The sequence below is a fragment of the Nuphar pumila genome, chromosome 13 (assembly GCF_984573655.1).
Source record: "Nuphar pumila chromosome 13, dmNupPumi1.hap1.1, whole genome shotgun sequence".
NCBI lineage: Eukaryota > Viridiplantae > Streptophyta > Magnoliopsida > Nymphaeales > Nymphaeaceae > Nuphar > Nuphar pumila.
In genome coordinates, this window is record NC_143261.1 from 102,167,393 (window position 1) to 102,195,150 (window position 27,758).

At 37.2% G+C, this 27,758-nt stretch overlaps 2 protein-coding genes across 2 annotated transcripts; both read right to left on the minus strand.

The window, feature by feature from the left end:
- Positions 1-396: 396 nt before the first annotated feature.
- Positions 397-2,416, minus strand: LOC149819529 (uncharacterized). The gene has a single exon (XM_089984134.1). The coding sequence runs from the start codon at positions 2,319-2,321 to the stop codon at positions 906-908; it is 1,416 nt and encodes a 471-aa protein (XP_089840260.1). The 5' UTR covers positions 2,322-2,416; the 3' UTR covers positions 397-905.
- A 3,273-nt stretch (positions 2,417-5,689) lies between these two features.
- On the minus strand, positions 5,690-14,116 carry LOC149819530 (adenosine kinase 2-like). The gene is made up of 13 exons (XM_089985382.1): positions 13,941-14,116; positions 13,766-13,819; positions 13,244-13,290; positions 13,107-13,138; positions 12,860-12,961; positions 12,633-12,700; positions 7,689-7,765; positions 7,510-7,607; positions 7,354-7,424; positions 7,201-7,267; positions 7,001-7,123; positions 6,204-6,264; positions 5,690-6,122 (listed from the first exon to the last, which is right to left on the minus strand). Exons 1-13 carry the CDS (start codon positions 14,021-14,023, stop codon positions 5,980-5,982), a joined length of 1,026 nt encoding a protein of 341 aa, XP_089841508.1. The 5' UTR covers positions 14,024-14,116; the 3' UTR covers positions 5,690-5,979.
- Between the last annotated feature and the right edge of the window lie 13,642 nt (positions 14,117-27,758).

Sequence of the window (27,758 nt, forward strand, 5' to 3'; positions counted from 1 at the left end):
CCAAGCCTGAGTTGCATCTACTGTAAAAATGGAAACCTTGTAGAAAATTCATCATGATGAAGCAATACAAATCACCAAGTAAATCTTCAACCAAAGGCAAGACTGAATTGAATTTAGTCTAGGCTACCCGTATTGCATCGGCTATAGATACATACATGGCACCATTAGAAATAATAGATAATGTTAAATGGATTATACCTCTAGTTATAAAATTAAAAATGGGGATGCCAATCTTCTCCACTATAAAATGTGATTATGTGAGCACAATATCGACTCACTTCACGACTCAAACACATTGTAAGGTCTCATTCACAACCAAATTAGTATCCCTTTGCTCTTCTCCTTCTAAAAATGCCCAATGGAATAAAAAAATTTGCACCGTATGCATTAAAAAAATCAAAATTAGTCATGGTTATTCAACAAAAAATACATTTTTTCCTTGTTCATACACTACAAATGCTAATTTATTGGCAAAAATATAAGATCCATCCAACACATTTACCGAACGAGGATTTACATGACTGACATATAAAATCGAAAAACACCTCACCATGCAACGTTTCTGAGTCTCTGACATTAGAGTAGCTATACAGACAACATCGTGTATCAAAAAGGCAAAACCATTTGGCCATACACAAACTTTATCTTATCGGTAGTCTAATGATTCAACACGAAAACTTCCCATATGTACAAAGAGCTGCAAACAACAATATTTTTCATGGCCTGGAAGGTTTAGAAAAGCTCTTCAATGTATTGACGCTTCCATGTGGAAAATTGTTACCTCTTTGTCGTCTTAAATGCATCCAGAGTCGCAAAGCATCACCTATGTGTCCCCCTTTTCCCTCTGCTCCAAACAACTACTTATTGTGACGATCCATGATTCATCCACAAAGAATGTCACTGGTTCAATGAAGGACTTCAAGACAATCTTCCAATTCTCTATATCCCCACTGCTGACTGCCAACAGCAGAACCAGCCTTAGACCTTGCTGCGAAGTAGAAAACCAACCAAACCACAAGAAAATAGGTCTGTGCCATCGACTGCAAGAACATGGCAAAAAGATCGCCACCGAATCTTGCAAGTACCAATCTCGCACCAAGCCCACAAATTATTAATTCCAACATCTTTATGCATATCGCTCTGCTCCACATTACAGAGGTCAAGCGACAACCCTTTATAACAGCACTCAAAACGCTGGTCCTCGCTTCCGTAAGTGCAACCCAACAATCCAAATTTTGTGCGAAAGAAATGAGTGCCTCGATCAGGAACCAAACGAAGAGAAACCCCCAAATTCTCAACGAAAGATCGCCACCCCTTGCCATTTCTTTCGTCAAGGGAACTGCAACAGAAAAGGGCATCAATTTCAATCTCATGACCAGTCTAACCAACGTGTACTCGTCGCTCACGCTGGAGAAGAAAAACAGAGAGAGAAACTGCGTGAGAACTTCACGGAACGCCCATCGGAGAAGTATGAACACAGTGAGCCTATGAATTCCCGATCGGCAACCGACTCTAAATGATGTCACGATGGAATTATGCTTGGCCAAATGATCGCTAACAACGGTGAAGAAGACCACCCCATAGGAACACGAATGCAGAAACAGATACCCTAAAAGCAACCATCCGAAAGCCGCAGACATACCAACGATGAGGAAAATCAAGACGGCTGCGTCCGCCTGGTCCAAGGGCAGCCCCTGCTGATCGTAGAACATGATACCGCCTGGCCGGTTCCTCTCCGAAACCACCGATCTCGTCCCGTTGCTTCCATCATCTTCCCCGTTAAACAAGTCCCGGATCACGATAAACGAACCGGAATCCACAACCGCCACAACATCTTCTTCCAAGACAGTCCGATACATTAACCCCTCGCCGGCATCTTCGGGAAACCCCAATTTCGTCTTCCCCAGCAGCAACGGCCCGTTGAGGAATCGACTGGCGTTCGCCGAACCATCTTCCGTCAGGAAGCCGAAGACGGACGCCCCGTTCCTGGCGTCAAAACGCTCCTCGGCGAAGAAATCGTCGTCTAGGGTTCCGCCCCTCGTGAAGATGACGAAGGAGCGACGGGCGGCCTCGGGCCTCCTTTCCGGCGGTTCGCCGGAATAAGGGTGGGCGGAGTCGGAATTGGGAGGGAAGAGGGAGTGGAAGGAGGTCTGCTGCTCGAGGAAGGAGGAGAGGAGGAGGGTGCCGTGCTCGAGGGCGACCCTGAAGGAGAAGAAGATGAGGGAGACGACCAGGAAGACAAAGAAGTTCGAGAGGAAGGATCGAGACGACCGCTTCAGCACCGATCCCACGGAGGAGAGATCGAGTCGAGGTCGATTCATGGGTTCTCTTCACTTGTTCCTCTCTCGTCGCTTCTCGCCTCCCCACGAGGAATCGATGCGCTTCGCTCTGAAACTTGCAAAGCCCTAGCGATGAATTTTACTCAATTGCCCTTGCTCCGCTGACTCGCTTTTATTCTCGATGATAAAAAAACAAAAACAAAAAAGACTTTCATACATCTTCAAGTTTGATGGTGAGTTTGAAAATTAAGCCGAACAATTGCTGGATCCAAACGTGTTTACGTATGCCGTTGGTTGAACAAAAACTCTCCCCAAGTTCCCTTTAATTCCCCCGACTGAAAATGCTCCTCGTCAGGAACTCGGTCTCGGTTAACGAGGAGCGCTAGCTCATCACGAGCCAGCTCCTGTAAATTACAAAGCTAAGCACCAGTATTGATATTGAATCCCATTGGGATGGTGGGGGCTTTTGAACTCGGGGTAGATTTGAGCAAAAAGAATGGTCTGTCTCTGGTTTTAATAAATTATATAAACAATCAGATAAATCATTTCATAAAAGGGAGAGGGAGAGGGAGAGGCCCGTCCCACCCCACGGTGTTGTGTGTCCAACCATCACATGGTGAAGGTCGTGAACCTAATTTAAGACATTTCATAGTTTTTCTCTTAGATAGCGCTACGTTACCTTTCAAAAACGTTTTTTCTAGTCACAACAAAATATTTTATTTTTTATTTTTTTTTTGGAAAAAACCTCTCGATCGTTCCATTGGTTAATCTCTTTAGGTCTCGGAAGAGAAGAGTATAATACCCGGCTTTAACCTTGCGGCAAAGAATACCACCACCACCACCCATGGGGTTTAGGTTTGGAGTTTGTGAGGTCATGTAAACTTGGTGAACACCCACCCCTACCAGATGAGCAGCAGACGAGTGGTTGGTTGTGGGCTTTTTCTGGCCATAACATTTGGCAATCCAAGATACATAAACATCCTGCTCACCCACACATTTGTACGGTCAACAGAGCGGTGCCACCAAAATCTAAAAATTACAGCCATGACCTTTTTTTTTTGTCCTTCATTTTCAAACATGGACACCTAATCTCAGGCATCTATTTTCCATAAATTTGATGCTTCTTATTTCTTTCTTGTCAATCCTCTATTTTTGGCTCCTGCCTTGTGTGTATTAAGGGTCTCACCCATACCCATAGTGACAAAAGTTTAAAAAGGCAAAGTCTCGGCAGGAAAAAAAAATCAGGAGATTTTGAATTTTTTTTATAAATCTCGTTTTTTTTTCTCAAGAATAAAAATTAAATTTTATAAGAAAATATAAATAAAACACATTTAAAAATAAAAAGCTCCAGGGTTTTCACAATAAATATTTTTTAAAAATATAAATATCGTGATATTTGTCACGGTTTAAAAATCTCGCAAGAAATTACCGTTTTAAACTTTCAGGCAATTTCTCACGATATAATCGACCAGCGAGATTTGTATAAATCTCGCGATATTTGTCAGAGAGGTCTCACCATGTCTCTACCACGTACTTCATTGTGAATTCCAAGCATGTTTATTTCATTGTATCTCGATTTTATTGTGATCTTAGCAATTTTTTCAATTTTTGTGATAATCTATTTTTAAATTTTTGATGTTAAACATAAGATAATATTTGCTATTGATTTTTAAAATGCCAAGATTTCTGTCTGTAGTGAGTGGTTAGGGCCTTATCAAGCTGATGACCTGTCAATAACTAACAAAAAATTTATATTTATCCGTGACTAAAACCATAATGGATATGGGTGACATTTGAACATATACCTAGCACATTAAATTCCACTGCACCCATTAAAGTTTCAGTGTCCACTGGTGCATTGCATCTCACAGCATCCACCCAATTTTACAACAAATCATTATGAGCAATTACTCACGAACCGAACCGTACCTTCTGATGATATTAGGTGGCAATACCGGTTCCCAGTGAGGGTCATCCTTCAAAATAATAATAATAATAATAGGTGGCAATACGATTACCCGGAAATGTCCCTGGCAATAGTTACAACATCAATTCAGCAAAAACCCATTAAGCCAATTGATGGTGACTAACTTAATGAGGGTGTGTTCGGATCGGATGTACTATGTGAAAATTCTTACAAATAAGAATTCTGACGAGGCCCACATGAAAAGGCGTGAAATGGTGTCCAAGTTTCATTAACTTCTCAAAAGGGGAAAATGTTTAAAGTTTAACCTTCAAAGTGATGTTGAATAAAGCCCCTAAAGTGGTAAGTTGAATTTCTGAAAACTGCATGGCCCACAGTACTTCATGGAAACCTCACTAATCAAAAAATTCCATTTTACTGCCAATTGGTCCATGACTGATGGGCCTGAGACAAATTCAACCCCATCTTTTATGGATATTTTCAATCCTCATCTTTCAGTTAACAATGGCAGGATCATCTTTGGGGTCAACTTCCATCATATTGGCCGCGAGGAACCGTCCCCCCTCCATGAAATGACTTAGACATCTCAAATTTCTCAAAATGCAAAGTTCCAAATGAACAAATTCCGAGGGAAAAACAGAGAGAACTTAACATGCTGCAGTTTCAATTTCTTTTTAATAATGATTTCGGACCTGTTTTTCCCTGAAATAGTTATCAAAGAAACTTCATAGGATTGTTGGCACTTCCAAATCATGCAATCACAGAATATCGTGGAACTCAATAGAAGATAAGCAAGTGCCACGACCAAGACATGCATGAATCAACAAGGTAGCGTGCCATAGGAACCACCGAACTGGTTCGAGGCCTCATGAGTATATATCCTGCATCACGAATGGCTCAGGATCAGACAATCCAGAGAAACTGAGAGGATTATGAAACGTGTTCCTGGATGAAACACCAATCACTTTGATTATAACTAACAAGTTCTAGAAAGATTCTCTAAAACGTAATAGTATTCTTCTTCTCATTAAATTCTGTTATTGTTTTTTCATATAAAGAATTTTTTTATATTTACTAATCTTCATTCGTTCTATTGTCAGTTATATAGTCTTCCCTAGTGCCAAACAACGATCTGCTTTGTCGGGAAGGATGTCTTCAGGTTATTTCATCAGTGTTACAGGGATGGAGCAATATGCATACAAAAATCAAATTCACTGCATCAATTTCAGGATCTCTGTTTCCTGTTTAACCATAAAACAGAGTCCCTCTCTGATGATCTGCTCAATTCCCAGTGTTCCTTCCTCATGTTCTTAACGAGGCTGATGGTGATAATCCATTTCCTATAATGAGAGAGAAGACACTGTGTAATTGCACCAATTGCCAAGCATCTCAGCAGTAGCACAATTCATGACCTGGTTGATTTCATATAACGGATTACATGTGAACCATCAATCAGATTTTAACAATGAGGTGCAGATCCGTTGGGTTTTCAGGAACCATGTATAACATGCATGTTTATGAATACTAATTTGTATGCATCTCAGGTATGACAATGCTGAGACTTATTAAAAACCACAAAAATTATGTATTAATCAGTACACATCCCAAAAAATGTATAAAGCAATAAAGGCTAGCACCATGAGTCTGGTGGATAGTGATTGATAATAACACAAAAATAGAGCAGCTCATATGAGCTCAAAATGCAAAAATGCTAGAGAGAGTGGACGGGTGGGTGGGTGGGGTGCTCCAACTAAAAATCAGGTTTCGGCAAGGAAACTATTTAAAGTCAGGCTTTGGGGGGAAGGTGCAGCCAGACCTTTGAATGATAACATTTGCTGCATAGCATGCAGCCCTTACGCAGTCCTCAATTGGCTTTTCTTGAACTAACTGAGATAAAAATCCTCCAACAAATGCATCTCCTGCAAAATAGTGCTATGTACATAAGAAAAGAGAAATGTACATAAAATCTTTATCATCACTTGCATGGTACGTCACTATACCTGCTCCATTGGTGTCAACCAGCTTCTCCTTGGGTAACAGTATCACAGGAAACAATTTTACCTGTTACAATATCACCAAAACCCCACTTATTAGCCATCTATTAAGACAACTTTCAAAGGCCAAGCTTGAAATGAACTCATTCAAGGCTAGGGTAGAGAGAGAGAGAGAGAAACTGATTCTGGAATCATTCTCAGAAAATTAGAAGGCAAAACCAATCATAATCTAGGTCCACCCAAATTCCCAATCTAATCTTTAATTGGGTAAAAAAAATGTTTAGTTGAAATTAGGGGTGTTAAAGGGCCTGGTTTACCTGGACCCGACCTGAACCATACCCTATAGGGTTCGGGTATGGTGATAAATAAGAAGACCCGCTTAAGACCTCAGTCCGGACCCAAAGATCTGATTAATACATGGACCCGGGTATAGTTTGTGAAATTTTATACCAGACCTGAGTTCCGATTAAGACCCGCAATTTTTCAATGTAAAAGTGATAAAAATATGGTTTTACCGGGTATGGTCCGGGTTTGGTTCATGTAGTTCTTATCAGGTCCGGGTATGGTTTTTCTTATAGTGGACCCGATTAGACCCAAGGTCCGGACCCGATACCATACTCAAAAATCTGGTCCAAGTCTGGTTCCACCTGAGTCCGAACCAAACCCGACCTGTTGACACGCCTAGTTGAAATGAACCTGTAAACGGGATTGCCTGTGTATTCAGCTTACCCCACAGTCATCACTGAGTCTTATTGTGGTTAATTGATCCCTCAAGATTATTCCATGCAAGGACTAGAATTTACCTTTCCATCTTCAGCGACAACCACTGGATCAGCACCTTGAGTGATAACCACCACCCTTTTGTGGGTTCCTGATGCCTTGGGCAAGGCTGCAATCTTCACAGCTATCTCTTCAACATTGTCAGTCTATACCACAAAACAAAGAGGAAAGAACATCAGAATTTCACATGAAAGATAATCTAAATAACATCAAAATGTCATACCTCCCAACCACGGACACGAGAAAAGGTTCTTGCTTCTGTCTCATTGCCAAATACATAATCCATGTACCTAAAAATTGCATTAAGCATTCAATAGTCATATTGCATTATCTGCAATACACACACACACACACACACACAGAAAGAGAGACTCACGGAAGAAAATTCTCCTGGACATCCTTGAAAAACTCACAAATAAAAGGAGCAGAGAGGTTCATCATGAATGTCTGCAAATGATACATATCAAGATCCATTATTTAAGAGGTAACAGAAATACAGAACACATGAATTTAAAAGGCTACAAAGAGATGCCTTTCTGTTAGCAGCTGCATGTTCGGCTACAAGCTGAATAGACTCTGGTGATACAGTTAAAAAGAAACCAGCAATGTAGATGTACTTCGCCCTCTCAACTGTCCAATGTACCATATGCACATGTAAGTACCAAAGTTTTTCAGAATAAACCAAAAAAAGAAACAAAGTGAGTAGTTCACCTAGCACCCAATTTTCTGGCGTCTTTAGATGCTCAGACTTGTAGCAATTTGCTGCAGACAAGTTGGCAACTAGTGACCTGTGTATTGGAAAAAGAAAGACATTAGATTTTAGTAATTACTAATTAGCATGTATAGCTCTAGCTACTTATCAAGCATGCACAAAGAGACAGCAAAGCACATAGGAGGAAAAGTTATTTCTGAATCCCACAAACAGAGAAGAAATGCTATCATTGCAAGCCACAATGACAAATTATGTACTGATGTTCCATGCTTTCATACTTTTCATTGCTGATTGTACATGATGCATGTGTAGAGAAAAATCTTTGGTGCGCATTTGTGCACCAGAAAATTGGTATCAAGGAGTAAAATCTAACTACTCACATACTTTTGAGTAAATCTGACGCACAAATGTATTTATCATGATTCACTTAATAGTCAAATATCAGTGATATTTTGAAAATAAAGTGAACTTAAAAATGATAAAAGTTTGAAAAGTCTGCAATATTTGCAAAATATCACCTCCCTTCAGAAAATATCAAAATTTTATCAATGACACAAGTGATCTATTTTAAATTTTGTACCTTTTCTATTTTTTATATATTGTACATCCTTTTTAGATTTTAGATCTGCTGATATTTTCTTGAAATTTTCTTAAAGGCAATTTTTAATTCATCACAAAATTTTCACTAATTGACAAAATCCTGCTATGGATGAAAGAGGACGTGGTTGTAGAGATGGGAATTGAGTTCCTCACTTGTCCACCATGAAAGTTTGAGACATTTATAAGGTAACAAATGTTACATTTGGTAAGATACCTAGTCTCCTATTCAATTTAGAGTAGAATTACAAGTTTCCTTAGTGATACATATCACAACATTAGATATCTAGTTAGAAATCCAAATCTTGCAAGGTAAGGAGCAAGATTGGGATAACCATCCTAGATAAGGATCATGATAATCAGCTTTCATCTTAGAGTATTTACACCAACTGCCCTTTTAGAGTTTTCATGTTCATCAGCTCCTAGATCAATAGGATCATGATTTGGATCATTATGGTCTGCTTTAACACAACCCCAATAAGCTAATCTTGATATCAACAAGATTGAGCTTGGACCAAAGGAAACAAAAGTGTGGTGCAAGCAAAGATTTTGTAAGAATATCAGCTAATTAATCCTTGAAATAAAGCCAACACAAATTTCCAGATGGCCAATTTTGTCTTGAACAAAGTGGAAATTAATCTTAATTTGTTTGGTTCAAGCATGAAAAAATAGATTTGCAACAAGGTAGGTGGTTCTGATATCGTCACACCACAAAATAGGTGGAATTGTGAGAAACACCAAGGCTTTTTAACAAATAAATAAGCCTCATGAGTTCAAGGCCTCGGGCTTAAGATACTGCACAAGCAAGAGCCTTGTATCCAGCCTTGGTGCTAGACCGAGCTAGTGTATTGCTTGATGGAGGTCCAGAAAAGTAAATTAAGTCAAAAGTATGTGAGATAACCATGGGTGGACTTTTGATCAACTGGTACTCAGCTCCAAAAGCATCTAAATTGCATTAACATATGCAAAAACCAAACGTAATGACATTTTTTGAGATATAGAAAGATCCGTTTGATGTGTGCCCAATGATCATGCACTGGTTGGTACATAAGCTGACATTACTTCATCAAAATTCTCAGAAGTGGGATCAATTCCCATCCTCTTTCATACATATTTTCTATTATAAATTGTGTTTGGCTCAATTTTCCCTCAAAATTTTCTCATCAACTTTCCTTTACTTTTTCCGTTTATTTGCTTCTACTTCTTCCCTTATATGTCCTTCTTATGCTTTTACAAAGAAAAGCATTCCCTTCTTTCAAAATTTGCTCTCAATTTCATCACCTACAATCCTTTTCGTTCACACTGCTTATTTTTTTACGTTTTCATGATTTAAACATGAATTTATTATTTTTTAGCCAAAATACGCAAATTTTAAACATTTTTTGGTATTTGGATCCAGTACGAGACCCATATATGGGGCTAAAATCCATAATTTTTTGACATTCTTTCATAATTACCCAAATTTTAAACATTTTTTGGTATTTGGATCCAATCAAAGATCCATATACGGGTTTAGAATCCAATCCATACTTGTTCAAACAATGATTTGGTGGGGCGGATTACGTACGATCCGAAACAAAGCTATCCAACCCATTTTATATGTGTCCAAGATATCTGCTCTGTGCAAATCAAATGCAGGACACAAGGAACACATTGTCCTTGTACAGTTGAAGCAAACGCTGGACAAAGACAGTTTATTCCGTCCTGACCAGGACATGTGTTCTGTCCATGCTTGGACAAGCAGTCAAAAACACCCTTAGGTAACTGATTTATGAGATGTATTGTTGTTCTAAAGGCATCAACCCTGAAAATGCTTGAATAGGTGAGATTCCAAACATGGATACATACGCACATCATAGGATTCTTCTCTGTATTTGAGAGGCATGAGGGAGAAGCATCGACCCACTCTTTCCCAATGAACTGTCCCATTTTTCATTAAAATCAGACGCCCTCTAAAAATTGATGAGAGTAAGTGCAGATTTGCTTTGGTCACAGGTAGGATGAGCAATCACAATTATGAATCCAAAAGCTGTGATTGTTGGTCGCAAGGTTAGTCTTGTGATCATCTCCCACAGGATTCAAGGGAGAAGCATTCTCAAGTGAGAATCACAATCACAACTAGCACTTTCTTATGTTTCACTAAACTAAGAAAGTGTTGACTGTGATTTACAATCACAAGAAGCTAAGAAAATCTAAGAATCACAAGGGATTGCAAACGTGCCCTAAAAGACAAAAGAGAAAGGGCAGGAGCAGAAATAATGGTTGGATGGCAAAGTTGGCCCATCTTAGCCAAGGGGCATTCCAGTTCAAATACTACAGAGGACCATCTGCTTGATGATCCACAAGCAACAGGATTAAACAAGATGTAATATTTTCACTTACAAATAAGCATATATAAAGCTTGTAACGTATGCAACTTATTCTGACAAATAAAGAAAAGAGATAAAATTTTTCATTTACCATATGCACATGTAGAGTTAATAGTGAATTTCAATTTTCATGACCTATCCAATTTTTTAATGAAAGAAAACCATATGCATAGAGTACATGCCCACCAAACACTTTGATACCCTTCAATCTGACTACAACATTTGAATTCCTACAACCCTAGACCCTGAATTGTTCATCTACTGCTTGAAAATTTACCCGCTTCCATGTAGATCAACATACCTTGAAAGAAAGTTACAAGATTCAGTAAAGTCCAGGGGAACAGAAAGGAAAAGAACAGGTTAACATCCATCATTCAGGTAATTGTTTGTCACCGCAACAAAATTGTGTCAACACTTAGATGTCTGCATTAGTGCTTTGTGCGGTCAGCTCCATTAACACAAAACTGCTCGCATCAAAATATCATTTTAGGATTGCCATGAAAAAACAATCTATAACCACATCTATCAATAGATCAGGTCAGAGTTTGGGCTGTGTTTCATAATAACCAACGTTGAATCAGATCTGAAAAATGACCTGAACACAAATGGATGTGAATTGGATTTGAGTTTGGGTCCAATTATATAGTTTCTGAACAACAATTTGTGTGGTTGTGCATGTAATGAATGAGATTGAGTGTTTGAGTCCTTATGTTTTCCTACTTCACCCTCAACCTTAAAATATTACAGATATTAAAGATAATAAGAAATATTAATCTTTTAACTAAAACGAGACAGCTTGGACTCATAAAAATATGGAAGAAAATGGTTGACATCAAATATGATGGCTGAATGGTAAGTCGGTCTATCTTGGCCAATAGGCATCTAGTTCAAATACCACAGAGGATTAATTATTTAACAAGTCTACTCGACAATTCAAAAGGAAAAAGTTTGATCAAGATGCAATATTCTCGCTCATATTGATGCACATATAGAGCTTGTAACTCATTTTAATTGCAATGATGATTTTATGCAATTTACTTTAACCAAAAAAAAAAAAAGAATATGCAACAAGATTAAATACTTTTTAATTTTTTTCAGTATGTCCACATGGAGCTGATGACACATTTTGATTTTACCATGATCTTTATTCAAGTTCTTTGATTGAAAGGACATACACTTACAACGCATGCCTACAGACACTTTGTTACCTTCCAATGTTTGAGTTCCAGCACTTGAAGCCTTCAATTGTTCATATGCATGGAAATCCAACTTCTTTTATATAAATAAACAAACTAATATCTATGGCATTCACTTATGAATGTTCCTGACTAAATAATTTCCTCATAATCCATCAAGCAGATTATCGATCGTAAGTGCAATAAATCCGTGTTTAACAAGCACTTGGGCTTTGAATACTGAAGGTTATCCATTTGAGCACCATATTATTCAAACCATGATAAAACAACTGCAACCATTATAATCAACCCATGATCAGGTCCTGCCTCTTCATTATAGTTGAGCGAACACAAAATGTACACATCATGGTCAAAATTCATAAAGAATCCACAAACACTGAAGAAGCCAACTTAGCCCTAAAAGAGAATTTAAGATTTAATAGTGTTTCCACAACGTGAAAAGTTCAAAAGAAAATTCACACACATAGTTAATTCAATTTTCATGAGCTCAAGACCTTAGGAAAAAGAAAGCAGACATGATATATCAATTTACATCATGATAAGCAGTCCAATAAATGCTCATTGATAATAGGAATTATGAATAACAAGGTTCTTATGTCGAAAGGATGCAGCCATAGGATACAGGATATAACTAGCTTTGCAGAATTATCCAATACGAGGAGACAGGCATGGAAAAAAAATAAAGAACATGATTCATCAGAAAACCATAAAGAGAAAAAACAGATAGAGGTGGAATTTAAGCAGACTTCTTCATGAATATTTAAAGAAAAAATGAACAGACCTTTCACCGCCCACAACACAGACGGCACAAGTACCAGTTGGAGCTGCTTCATCTTCATAATAGTGAACCTGTAGGAAGGGGTGAGGAAAAAACAGATACCAGAAGCAGATGATTAATCACATTAAATCTCAGTGAAACAATCAAAGTTATCAAAAGAACATCCATGCAATATTTTCTCTAGTTTCTCATGTTAGACTAACATAATGAGTGGCTAGAGTAGCTCATACATTGACCCCTGCAAGCTTTGAGTTCTTCTTCATCTCCTCCCCAAATTTATCTTTGCCAACGCAGCCCATGTAACTGGTTGCACCAGGAATTTGGAGCATCCACTGAACACAGTTGCCAGAAACCAAAATCAGTATAAGCATGGAATACATACAGCACTCAATTTGCATCATAAAAACGTACAAGAAGAAGAAAACGATACAAAAAAAAATGGTTGACAGAAAAGGCAATCAAGAACCATCATTGTACCTGAGCAACCCTGATCGTATTCTGGGTCGCACCTAAAATAGCAAAACAACATGACGTCAAACATTTGGCCATAAGATCTAGGCTACATATAACGTTTTCATATAAACATCACAATAACAATAAATACAGATAACTACCTCCAGCAATGTACTCAACATTGCCCTTTGAAGCCAGTTCTTCGTACCTATAAAGCCATCAAGACAGTCATATTTACAACTGAATCTATCAAATATCAATCAACTCGAGCAACTGTACCGTAGATCTACGCTTAAAGAATACCATGACAAACAGACTAAGCACAGATCTAACATATTTAAGCAACAATTAAGTACAGATCTAACGCACTTAAGCGATAAACAAACACACAGCCAATGAGCTGTTTACCATTGAAATACTTAATGATCCAAACAGCTAAAGTGCTAAAAGCTCATACTATCCAACTACACCCGCAGCACTTGCACATCCAAAAAATAGACCACCAAATCTCGAATTTCTCTCTGGTCTCTACCATAACACGTTTCCGAAACTTGATCTCCAACAAAACCAATACTTTCAATGACCCATGTAGCTAAACGCTCACATAACACATTTCGTACCACAGATCTATCGAATATGTTGCATAAAACGCCAGATCTCGCGTGTTCAAACAATTTACTTACATGGGGAGGTGCTTTTCCTCGGCAAGAATGGCATTGTTCGGCTTTAAATCATACCTGAAAGTTGAAACAAAAAGCATCAGAATATTCACTCCGTAGGCATTTTCAGAGAAAGAGAAAGAGACCCATCAAAACGAACACAAAAGATGAAGCAAAGAAACGGTGTTTTTTCTCTTACTGTTTGAGGAAATCCTCGTCGACAACGGCAGATATGTCGAGGAGGGGATTGCCCATTCCCAAGAGGACGCCATCGTACGCCATTTCTTCTCTCTTCTTCTTAGGGACGAAGGAGGTGCTCGGTGGAAGGACGGGCGAGATGGTTCCCTTGGCGCTACCTGGAGAGAGAGCTCCGTCTCTCTGGTATAGGTGCTAGTGCAACTTATATAGAGATGTTGGTGGGAGTGCCACCACCAACCCTACTCCGAGAGAACGGCAAAAGTTAATAGAGTCTTTTCCGGCTTCAACTTCCCTTGTTTTCAGACTTACCCACCCACATTTACCCATGGAAAATGATTTCTCGACACATGGGTTGACTTCGAAGGATAAGCCTACATGCCAACACGGTGCCACTTGCAAAAAAAACTCCTGGGGCTGGGAGAACGGTACGAAGGGTATGTATTTGGAATTAGTCGTGGAATTTCCAATGGATCCTTTGGTCATCCTCCAGCTACGGAGAGATTTTAGTCGAACTGGACTCAAATTCCATTTGATTCTCAAGGGGGTGTTTGTTACACTCTCATCTTTCACATGAAAGTGGCGCTCTTTCCCGCACCCCACACATTTTTCACTCAAATAAAGGTATCAAGGGAAACCCGTGTCACACCTCCTCCCTCCTGAAAGCATTTTTACCCAAGAAGGGGCTTTCGCGGGATTTTGATTTCCATTGATTCACCTTTCTGTAGAGTGAAACAAAATCGATCCCTCAAGGAAAGCCGCTTTCCTTTGAAATTGCTGCTTTGGAGGAAAAGTTTTTCCTTAGATGGGGGAGGTATGAACTAGCTTTAACAAGAAAGTTGCTTTTTTGTATTTATTATGTGGGTTCTAGCATAGTATTTCTCATAGACAGAGACATGTTTGTTTCACTCTTTATAGGAACGATGCCTTATTTTTTATGAAATAAAGCCTGCGTTAAACAAAGAGTCCCTAAGAACCTGTTTGTTTCAAGCACAAGGGACTCACTCAAAGAGTTCATTTTTTGACACAAGGCATGAGAATGCAAAAGTACTTCCCCATGAGACTGGCGCAGCTACAATTTCCTGTGAAATGCATTGTTTCACGTGTGAGCCCATTGGTCCTGATGCACCTCACCTTATAGCTGTTTGTTATGCCCAAGGTGGGAAAATGCTCATTTTCATACCAAAAAGGGTCGTATTGTCACATTTTGGGGTGAAACGAACATGCCCTAAATCCATACGCGCATGAAGGGAAATAGATTTTAGATTCTAACCCAAGTCAAGGCGCCACTTGACTAGGGCTTCTCGGTTTTCTGTTAGTGGTATAACTAGGCTCGAATTTCCCTATTTACATCATCAACATGTACACATAGTGGTGAAGGTGGGCATGGCTGGCTGGCTGGCTGACCAGGATTTGTTTATTAGATACCAACGTGTTCGAACTTGTGAGTCAGGTACGGTCTGGACCTTATGTCTAAGGTCCAAATAAGTTTTTTTTTTTTTTTTGAAAGGCAAGCTGGGGTTAGGCAGACTCCACCAGTTATTATTCGAGGTACCACTGGGTTTTGAACCTGCAACGTCCCACCACAAGGAGACGTGCACTGACAGCTCCTACCAACCATGCTGAGCCCCCTGCTAAGCCAGATTAGTTCTTTACGTGGCTGGCATTAGCCCATGGGAATATATTCTTTGCATTCCGTCTTCTACCGATCATCCTATTGAAATTAACAAGCTATATATGTGAAGAGATCGAAGCAGTATATAAACATATAGATATTGGTACAGTTACGGTGGTTGGTTAGCCCCCTCGACTGCAACACTTGTGAATGACTCTAGTGGGTAAGAATTCTCAACTCCTTCACCAGTTTTTTTTTTTTTTAATTGTTGAATCTTCATGACGAGACTTAGACTTTGTGTTGTAGGTTTCTTGAATTCTAAACTCGCTCCATTAATAATCTGATCCGAAAATATTATGATGACCGTAAAATGGGAATTTTCAACGAGGTTTGTGGAAGGCTCGGGCCGTGGTATGAACCTGTCTATTTTGGTAATTTTTTCTTTTGTACCTGTTAGGATTTTATACCATAGTCACAAATCTTGTTCTCGAAATATTCTTGACAAATGAATATCTTGGGATATTTAAAAAAAAAAAAGGATTTTCTCAAAAAACTGAAAACTCTTGGCAAGTTGAAAAATAACAACATAAATATTTTGAGAGATGTTGGTTTGGGCAGAGTAATAGACAATAAAATGCTGGTGGTAGATGACTAAGAAAATATTGTGAAATTCACAAGTCTCTAATGAGCTATTTAATAGTCCCATATCGAAAAGGGTAGGAGAGGGAGGGCCCTCCGATGTATTATAGAACGAAGAGGCGACTCGCTCTGTGCCAACGTTTCTCCTAACGGGTGCCTTACAATGATAGCAATGTTTGTCAAGTTATATATGTATATAAGATTTTTAAAACCTACCCACTAAAAAACCATGTCAACCCTACCCACCGCATGTTTTATTGCAATTCTTATCATACAAATGTAATCTATATGCTTGTTTTGACAGGAATCATTTTTGGATTAAAAATCAACTGCTTACAAGTTAAAAAACTTTTGAGACTCTAAATATCATTTTTTAATTCAAAATTCATGATCAAAGTGTCCATTTATAGAAAATCAATCATGTTGAATACATCTATACGATCAGAAAAGACACAAAAACCAGTAGTTGAGACTTGATCATTGGGATTACCTCCCCAATCTGCATCAGTATAAGCAAGAAGATTCAAGGAAGAAGAGAAGGATAGAAATAGCCCTTTATTGATGGTATTCCGAATGTAGTGGATGATTCGGAGAACATCACTCATATGCACAGTAGTAGGAGCATGCTGAAATTGGCTAAGTGGGTAAGGTTGGCATGGTTGTTGATGGGTAGGTCTTCATTCATATATATATATATATATATATATATATATATATATATATATATATATATATATATATATAATAAGTAAATACTCATTAGAAGTATTTTGGTCATTTCAGTCCTTAATAGGTAAATACTCATTTAGGGCACATTAATATTTTACTTTATTATTTTCTTTTTCTTTTTTTCCTTTCTATAGACTATTTGGTTAAATACCAAATAGAATTGTTGGGTTCTTTTTTACTAGTCAACTTTAACAAAAAGTTGACTAGTCAATAGAGTTGTTGGAGCAGTCCAACAATTTTATTGAGACTGTCTCTCGTGTATAAAGAGCAATAAACCTTCTCTTGTTCTTTTATGCTTGTTCTCAAGCACTCTCTCAATGGATTCTTTAGATTGTGTATGTTCTCTCTTACCCATAAGTGGCATTATGTATATGATTGTATCTTGACCCCTAAGTGTTTTTCATTTGTGTATGTTGTACTTGCTTATAAGAAGCATTTGTTTGTATTTGTCCTATTTCATTACATGGTATAAGAGCTTTGGTGTTCTTTAGTTGTAACTTGTACATGAAAATCGAAAGGAAGATCATGAGATTGGTGAAACATTGGTTTGTTGGTTTGTTGCCTTGAGAAGCGCATCATCAAACTTCTTCAACACCATTCTTCTTGCAATATTCTCTTCTTTCTTCTCCTTCTTGTTTATCTATCTATTTTTCTTTTCCGTTATGACTGATATTTTAACAGTTGTTCCCATCAAATTTGCTGAAAAGGCTAAAATATATGGGCTGCGGTAGTAAAAATAATCCTCGTGGGTAAAGATATATGGCAATTTGTTGATGATTTCACATTATATTAACAACCAATTCTCACAAGAACGGTTGTTGGAGCTGATAGTGAATATAAAGAAGAGAGCCTTAAGGGAGTTGAAAGGGGAAAACTACGTTTGATTATAAAAAAACTATAAAAAGTGAGAAGTGAGCCATGCCAAAGTTCTTTCTCTCTTTATGGGTAGTATGGATGAGGAACCAAGATTTGATATTCTTGAATTTAAAAGATCGGATGAAGCTTGCGAATATGTTAAACAAACATATACCAAAAAAGATGTTGCTCGCAACTGTGATCTTAAAAACAAATACATATTTGCAAACAAGGTGATAAAACAATGAGAGAATATTATATTACCCTCAAAAGACTTTAGGATCAATTAGCTAAGCTTGAGCCTATATAGGAGACACCTAATGATGCTCAAGAATGAAAAAAATACAAGCATAAGGAATAATTGTTTCAATTTTTTAAAAATTTTACACCCGAATTTGAACAAGTTCATGTTAATATCATTCATAGGGAAAAACATCTTCCTTTGCATGAGGTCTTGACTCAAGTGTGTAGGGATAAAACAAGGTTGAAATCCATATATGATTATAAAGAAATCAAGGCTAATGTTTTGGTCGTTTCAAGACCAACTACCAATACAAATGTCTACAATCATATGTTCAAAACTTTACTATGAAAGACATAAATATGATGACAACAAGAGAAGAAATATAATAATTTGTCATAATTATGGATAGTCGGGGCACATCAAGTTCTATTGTCCCAAGTTCAAAGAAAGAGAAGACAAAAAGGTGGCATCTGCGGGAGCGTCTCACGAAGAAAAAAATGGAACCAATAAGAATTCAAAACCCATTAGAACCATGTTCTCTCAAATCATAAATGTCCTTTATCCACTAATCAAGAATTCTTCTTTATCTCTTTCAGGAGTTGCAGTCTTTACATCTTCACCTCCTAGTATGGTTTCTTGGCATTTAGAGTTTGGAGCCCCATTTTATATGATTTCACATGTCTTTGTTTTTTAAATGTTATACTAATTTTACACAAAATAATATTTTACTATTGATGGGTCCTCTTTTAGTATAAAAGGCATTGAAAATTTCAAAAGTATTTCAAAATTTTGTGTTTCAAAAATTATATTTGTCTCAAAATTAAATTTAAAACTTCTCTCTATTTCTCAAATTACCGACTATAGGTGTAGTATCTCCTTCTCATCTAAGCAATGTTTGGTGCATGATCTTCAGTCTGGGAAGGATATTAGAGAAGGACATAGAGAAAGAGACATCTACTACATGGATCATCTTTTGCTTATAAAAGATATTTTTTGTTATAATATTCAAAATGTAAACATAGTTTTGTGGAATCAAAGACTAAGACATCCTAGTTTATCAAAGTTATCTCATGTACCATATTTGAACAAATTTTGTAATGAAAAATTTATTATGAGGATTGTGTTATTGACAAAATGAAAGCCCTTTCATTTTTTAAACAAACCTTTTATTCTTCTAAACCATTTGAATTAGTGCACTTGGACATATAGGGATCTTCTCCTATCTTATATAAAGGTGTTTACTCGTATTATGTTATTTTTGTTAATGATTATACTAGATTTTCTTGGATATACTTTCTTAGGAGTGAAGTTTTGAAAATTTTAAAAAAGATCATAATCTTGTTAAAAATGAATTTAAAATTGAAATTTCTATCTTTCACTTTGACTATGGGGGAGAGTTTATGTCAAGTGATTTCAAAACTTATTTTGAAAACAATGAGATTTTACACCAAAGATCATGTACTTATACACCTTAACAAAATGAATTAGTTTAAAGAAAACATAGGCACATAATTGAGACCATTAGAACCCTTTTAATTTAAAAAATATTCTATAACATTTTTGGGTTGAAGTTTTTTATTGTTGTGTATATTATTAACAAACTTTAATTATCTAAGATTCAAAATATTTCTCCTTATGAAAAACTCTTTAAAATCTCTCCTGATTATCTTAGATTAAGACCTTTTGGATGCAAGTGTTTTGTTCTCACTAACAAAAATTATAAACTCTCTCCTAAAGTTATACCATGCACATTTTTTATATATGGGAAAACTCAAAAAGGATTTAGATGTTTTGATTAAAAAAATAACAAACTTTATATCGCAAGGAATGTTTATTTTTTGGAGAATGAAAGTTTCTTTCAAAACGTGCCTAAAAAAAACTCTGAGTATTCTTTTTTATTTGAAATATTATCTCAAAATAGTAATGAAGAACCTCAACTCAATTTTCAGGATGGTGAGAATATCAAATATGAAGAACCTAATATAATTCAATATAGAAGATGTGTAAATGATAGACAATCAAGTGCTCTAGAAAATTATTTCACCTTAGAAACCCAACAACTAGAATTAGTTCGAAGATCAGATCGGACCTCTGAACCCCTGATATATTTGTTTCATATGAATATTTTTATTCACAATATAAACTTTGTCTAGCTAAGATTTTGTCACACTTTTAATCCGTCACGTATAATCAGGCAAAGGAATATCTCAAATGGATAAAAGCTATGAATGACGAATTGTGAGCACTTAAAAAATCTAAGACTTGAAAAATATCTGAGCTTAAAGGTAAGAAAATCATAGGTTGTAGATGAGTTTATAAAGTTAAAACTAAGAGTGATAGGATGCTAGAAAGAAATAAGGTCGGGTTAGTTACCAAGAATTACACACAAAAATACATGATAGACTATGATGAAACATTTGCACATGTAGTTAGAATGCCTTCATTTAGGACTCTCATAGTTGTTGTTGTTGTTGTTAAAGGTTGAGTTATCTACCAAATATATGTTAAAGCCAATAGGATTCTTTATGGCTTATGGATTAGGTGATTGAGTAGAGACTCTATCACATACCTCTCATCTATAAATAGAGGTTTTGAGTTTCTTTTTCAAACATTGAATTGAATAATATTGAGTTTCTCATAACCTTTCCCCTCTCTCTAGTCATTACCCTTTCTCTGGATTATTCTCTCTCTTCTCTCTTTCTTGTTTCTCTCTTACTCTTTCTCCTCTCACACAACCTCTCTGGCCCTCTCTGTTTCTCAATGGACTAAACCTCATAGGGTTAGACATTCAACACCTTCTTGAGCTTGATCTCTCCTAGCGTTCTGGATTATTAGTTTTTGCTTTCCTGACGAAGCAAGTGGTATATCCGTATTGCAGATTGTGTGTCTGAATTTTAGAATATGGAAACTTCATCTTAGCCTGCTAGAGACCTCCAAGGTACCCCTATAGCCTTCTTATAATCTTAAAATAACTTTTATTTATTTTCTAGATCTTAAAAACTAAAATTGCCTTGTCAAGTATCCTAAATACATGATTTCTCTAAACTGGTAACCCATGATTGTCAACAACATTTTCCTGTGTTTAGAACATATACCAAACTCTTACACATGTTCCTATCTGTCCCTTAAACTCCTAGACCAGGTTCTTTCAGTTTTGGACTAAAACCTCACCTAAAACACTTACCGAGCTCAAACCGCACCTACCCGATTTAGCCATTTGACCTTGTTTTCCTTGTTTCGGCCAATCCACAACCACAAGAAATGCTAGACCTCTTCTTTACCATGTCCATCAGGGTTCAACACCTCTGACATGTGTACCACAGGTCCTACAATCCAAGAATCACATTTTCAATCTTTTAGAATCCTTTAGGCTCCAATTGCAATACCCATTTGTCGAAAATCTGGACCTACCTTTTGGGTCGTCTTTCGAACCACCTACCTCAAAAATTTTGGAGGCTCTAACACCAGGAGCCCAACCTAAAAGGCTTGGGTTTAGTAGAGTCAAACTCAGGCTTGGGTTTAGGTTTTGCTGAACCCAGTAAAACCAAACCCAACCTCAGATTTGATCCTTATGGCAACGTGGAGAGAGAGAGAGAGAGAGAGAGAGAGAGAGAGAGAGAGAGAAGGAAAAAGAAGGGAAGAGGAGGAAGAAGAAGAAAAAAAGGAGAAGAAGAAGAAGAAAGAGAAGAGGAGGCAGAAGAGGAGAAAGAAGAAAAAGACAAGGAGAGAGAGGCATACCTAGGTGTCACTATTATCGAAAGAGGAGGAGAAGAACTGGTATCGCCGTCGTTGCTATAGGAAGAGGGAGAGGATGAGTGGGGATGAGAGACAGAGGAGGGGTCGAGAAGGGGGGGTTTACGCAATTGTGCCCTAACCCCCCATCCAAACATGATTTCATTTAAGTTTTTTTTTACTTAGACCGAAATAGACTCATTTATAGTTGATCAAGACAATTTATGGACATTTACAAACCTTGGGTACGAGTTGATTGCACTCAAAGAACTTTGATTACACCCAGTGCGGCTGATTGTTATGGTAACTGCGCTCGCACCCGCACCCACGTTACATCGATCGACACAGGTGCATCAACCCTAAAGAAGAGTCCATGCAACATAGGTTTAAATTCTTTTCACTTTTACTCTATGTAATTAATATTAAATTATCGAACACAAATATATCTTTATGATTTTCACATTAAAAAAAGGAGAAGAGAGTGCTTGCATTACTTTCAACTTCATGATTTTCACATTAAAAGAAGAAGAAGAATATGCAACAAGAAGGGGGAAAAGAAGGAAAAACTAGTTTGAAAAATGAAAATAAAAAACCTAGGGAAAAAACATACAATGAAAAGGGGGAAAAGCCCTATGGAGACATAACAAAAAGCCCACCATTGAACCAGAGAGAGTTTAGAGTTTGTCAGTCTGCATGGCGATGGTGACCTGCATCCGACGTTCGGTGTGAAAATAGGGAAGAACTCCTCTTGCGATAAAACCTTACAACAAGGGAAAGGGGATGAAAAAGAAAAAGGGAGAAAGGGCTGGCCAAAGTCGCAAAATAATTTAGCATTTTCACTAATGCGAGGCAAACCTGCGCCAGAAAATAATGATTTTCACTGGCATCTTTCCACTTTGTGCTAGTGAAGCCCAACCATAAATTCACACCATTTCTGGCATCAAACTGCTAATGCACCAATAAAATCCTATTTTCTTGTAGTGTGTTCATATTTGCCAACAAACATCTAACATATATGCCAAAAGACATTATCTCACGTTCTCTTTCTCTTTCTCTCTCTATATATAAGGGAAACTGTGCAATCAAAAGAACCAAAATCTACAACCAATGATGATTGCATGACTTCCCTTCTTTGATGTTTGAGTTTTTCAAGAATCAGACCTTATATATTTGTTTTTCATAATTTATTTAATTAAAAAATATGCTTTACGATAGTATGAAGGAGTAAAACTCATGAGTCATACTATGAAACTTTGGGAGAGGGTGATCGAGTCTAGGTTGAGGAAGATTGTCATGATATCGGAGAATCAATTTGGTTTTATGCCTGGAAGATCAACTATGGAAGCTATACATCTTCTTAGACAACTTATTGAGAGAAATAGAGAGAGGAACAAAGATTTGCATATGGTTTTTATTGATTTGGAGAAGGCTTACGATAGAGTACCTAGGGACGTTCTCTGGTGGACAATGATGAAGAAAGGTGTTTCTCTCAAGTACATTGGTATAATTAAAGATATGTATGAAGGAGTAGTAACCAATGTCCGCACTTGTGGAGGGGTGACAACCAATTTTCCTATAATGGTTGGGTTATATCAAGGATCTGCTTTAAGCCCTTTCCTTTTTGCTATAGTGATGGATGAGCTTATAAGACCAATTCAAGAAAATGTGTCGTAGTGTATGTTGTTTGCTGATGATATTGTTTTGATTGATGAGTCTAGAGCTGGGGTTAATGCTAAGTTAGAATTATGGAGACAGACATTGGAAGCAAGAGGTTTTAAGTTGAGTAAGAGTAAGACAGAATACATGGAATGTCAATTTAGTAAGCAACAAAGTAGTGATGGGAGTGTAGTGAAGCTTGGTGAGCACGAAATACCGGTGGATGATTCTTTCAAATATTTGGGATCTATCATTCAAAAGTATGGAGAAATTGATGGAGATGTAAATCATAGGATAAAGGTTGGGTGGATGAAATGGAAGAGTGCAACTGGAGTGTTGTGCGATCGTAGAATGCCATTGCGGTTGAAGGGAAAGTTTTATAGGATGACTATTAGGCCCGCTTTACTATATAGTACGAAATGTTGGGCTGCCAAGAGACATCATATTCAAAAAATGAGTGTAGCTGAGATGCGTATGCTGAGATGGATGTGTGGAAATACAATAAAAGATAAGATTCAGAACGAGGAGATACGTAAGAAGGTAGGCGTTGCACCCATTGAAAATAAGATGAGAGAGAATCGTTTACGGTGGTTTGAACATATTCGACGAAGGCCTAATGATGCTCCAGTTAGAAGGATGGAGAAATCGGAAAATATATTAGTTAAAAGAGGTCGAGGTAGGCCTAGGAAGACATGGATAGAGGTGATAAGAAAGGATATGAATGCTTTGAACCTCACCGAGGACATGGCATTGGATAGAAATGAATGGAGGAGAAGGATTCATGTGGAAGACCGATAATGATTTTCTTTGTTGGTTCATATCGCCGACCCCAATTGTTTTGGGATGAAGGCGTAGTTGTTGTTGTAAAAAATATGCTTTACATGAAAGACTATGATATCTAGACATGTTTTTCAAAACATAAAAAAATGATGGCTCACAATTAGGGGTGCTAACCCTAAATTATTATTGGATTTTTTAGCATTCGGCGATTGGGTGAGCACCATTGTCATTAAATCTAAGAGACACCTTGGCTCGTGGAAGGTGTTTTGAATGGACAAAGAGGACCAACTTGCAGCATTTCTAAATTGTTGGTCGTATAAGAAAGGGATGCACATGATGTCAAACACTAAAGCACAAATTAAGAAAACCAGTCTCATACAAGAAGACATAATCATACGTGGTTCAGTCAAGAGACCTACATCCACAACCCTCTCATTCACTTCTTTCTTTTTTTCTTCTTGAGAGGATGTAATGCCATTGCTTAATTTATAGAGTTTGTACACGAGGTGAAATACAATCAAACTCCTGATTTTAGGAGTTAGTTTTCTAAGTTTCTTATTTGAGCTTTCCTTTACGTGAGCTTCCTTATTCTTATCTCTTGCCACATTTGGTTGAACTTCCTTATTCTTATCTCTTGCCACATTTGGTTGATCCTTATCTTCTAGAGGAGCCTTATCTTCAAGCGCTTTCTGTGAATTTGGATCTAGTATCTAAGTAGGACCTGAAACCATATTTCTCACAGCTCCCCTCAAGCTCATGGATCTAGATAGAACATTGAGCTTGTCACTTAATCAACTAAACCGTTGAGCGGCTAGAGGTTTGGTGAGAATATCTACCAACTGATCTTTACTTGAAATATATTTGACATGTAATTCCCCTTTCGCAATTTTATCCCTTATGAAATGTATGTCTATCATGATGTGTTTACTTTTGTTGTAATATATGGGGCGAGACACCAAATAGGAGACACTAACATTGTCACACCAAAGTGTTGGAACTTGAGAAATAGATATACCCAATTCCTAGAGAAGAAATTTTAGCCATGTGATTTTCACAGTTGCATTTGCGAGAGCTCTATACTCTGCTTTTGTACTAGACCTTGAGACATTATTTTGTTTTTGAGAGCTCCATGAAACCATATGAGGACCCAAAATATTGCCAGCCCAATCCACATCTGTATACGTACACAAGCTCATATTTGAGCTTGGTTTGATGATAAAACCATGAGTAAGAGTGCCTTTAAGAAATCACAAAATGCATTTTACAGCAGCCCAATGGGTAGTGGTCGGAGCATGCATATACTGACTGACCCTGTTGAAAGTGAATGAGATATCCGGTTTGGTCATTGTAGCATATTGAAGTGCCCCTACAACACTTCAATACATGGTTGGATCATGAAATAGTGGCCTATACTTAGCTATCAAGGTTGGACTAACTGCCATTGGCGTGGATATGGGTTTAACTCCTTCCATGTTTGTTTTTCTTAACAAGTCAAAAATATACTTTTGTTGTGACAAAATCAATCCTTGACTAGTGAAATTGGCTTCTATTCCCAAAAAATAATGCAATTCACTCAGATCCTTTAAGGTAAATTCATTGTTCAAGTCCAAGATGAGTTTTGTATGGCTATATCCGAGCTTCTAGAGACAATTATGTCATCCACATATATTAAGACAAACATCTCACATTGTCGTTTTCTAAGAATAAAGAGAGACGTATTTGTCTTAGCTCTCTTGAACCCAAGTGATTGAAGGTATGTACTTAGTCTTGAGAACCAAGCACACAGAGCTTGTTTTAGCCCATATAGATCTCGTTGTAGCTTGCATACATGATTGGGAAATTTTGGATCTTGAAACCTAGGGATTGATCCATATAAACATCTTTGGATATGAAGCTATGCAGAAAAGCATTTTGAACATGTAGTTGGCGAATCAACCATTTTCTGCTAAGAGTTATAGATAAAACCATTCTTATTGTTGTAGGCTTAACAACTGGGCTGCAAGTTTCAAAATAATCTAACCCTTGACAAGCCTGACTTTGTAACTTTTCAAAGTCACATCCGCACAATATTTTATTTTAAATATCCATTTGCACCCCACAACATGTTGGACATTGTTGACAGGGACCAACTTCAATGTCTGATTTCTCATGAGAGCATCAAACTCTGATTGCATAGTTTCTTTCCATTTCAGGTCTCAAATAACTTTTTTGAAATTAATATTTTCAATATGTCAGAGAAGACTGGAAATAAGGGCAAAAGATATAGCATGTTTGATGGCATAATATACTTTGGGCCTGAGAGTATTGTCCTGGAATCGTGTTATCATATGATGGGTTCTAGTAGGTTGAGAAGGTTCTATTGGCTCAGGTTCCATAGGTTCATGAAGATGAGGTGACTCTTGGGGTTGGATAGTACTTGAATAAGGGGCTTGAATACTATTATGATACACACACAAAGGATTGATTATAAGACTTAGGCTAGTTTCATGAGTTTCATGTCTTGGTAAGGGAGAGACAAGTATAACAGGTTTTTGTGAGGAACTGAATATAGGACTTGGTGACTTGATAATTGATTCTCTAAAAGAAAATAGCTTCTCATCAAACACCACATAATGAGAAGTAAATAATGTCTCTGTCTTTTGATTCAAGCAATAATACCTATGATGTTGTGGAGAATAGTCTAGAAAAATACATTTTTTTGATCAAAAATCCAATTTATGTTTCCTGTAAGGCCTTAAACATTGATAGCATGCACACCAAAATATATACCTTTAAAAACTTGTAATCTAGTTTTCTTATGAACAAAACTTCAAGAGGAGATTTAAAATTCAGAACCTATGAAGGAGCTCTATTTATCAAATATATGGCCGTACTAAAAGCATATGATCAATATTGCAAAGGAACTTCAGCTTAAGCCATAAGGGATAGACCCATGTCCACTATATGGTGGTGCTTGCGCTCGGCAGCACCGTTCTATTCATGAGTATGTGGACACGAGATTCTATGTCCAATTCCCATGTCAGACAACCATTTTGATACTTTGATATTCGTTGCCCCAATCTGATTGAAGAATTTTATCTTTCTACCCGTCATATTTTCAGCAAATTGCTTGAAAATTTTGAAAGCGTCCATGACCCCTGACTTTTGTTTTAATAAATACATCCAAACATACTTTGAATTAGCATCAACAAATGTAACATAATACTTAAAATTATTGCAACTAACGATAGGGGCTGGTCCCCACACATCAGAATAGACAAGATTAAGTGGACCTTTAATGGTTTGTGAAGTGTGACCAAAGGATAATTTGTGTCCCTTACCTTTCTTAAACACATCATAAACCTTATTAACATAGTCATGTTCATACAGAAAATCATAAACATCAATAACTTTTTGAACTAGATCAAGTGTTGAGTGACCCAACCTTTTAATTATGCCACTGATTTAGACTAGCTTTCTCACCAATGTAAGCTCCTACTTTTCCTGCTGAATTCTTCATGTCAAGAGCATAAAGATCATCTATGCTATTTACTTAAAGCACCACTTCCATGTCCAAAGATCCTTTACACAGC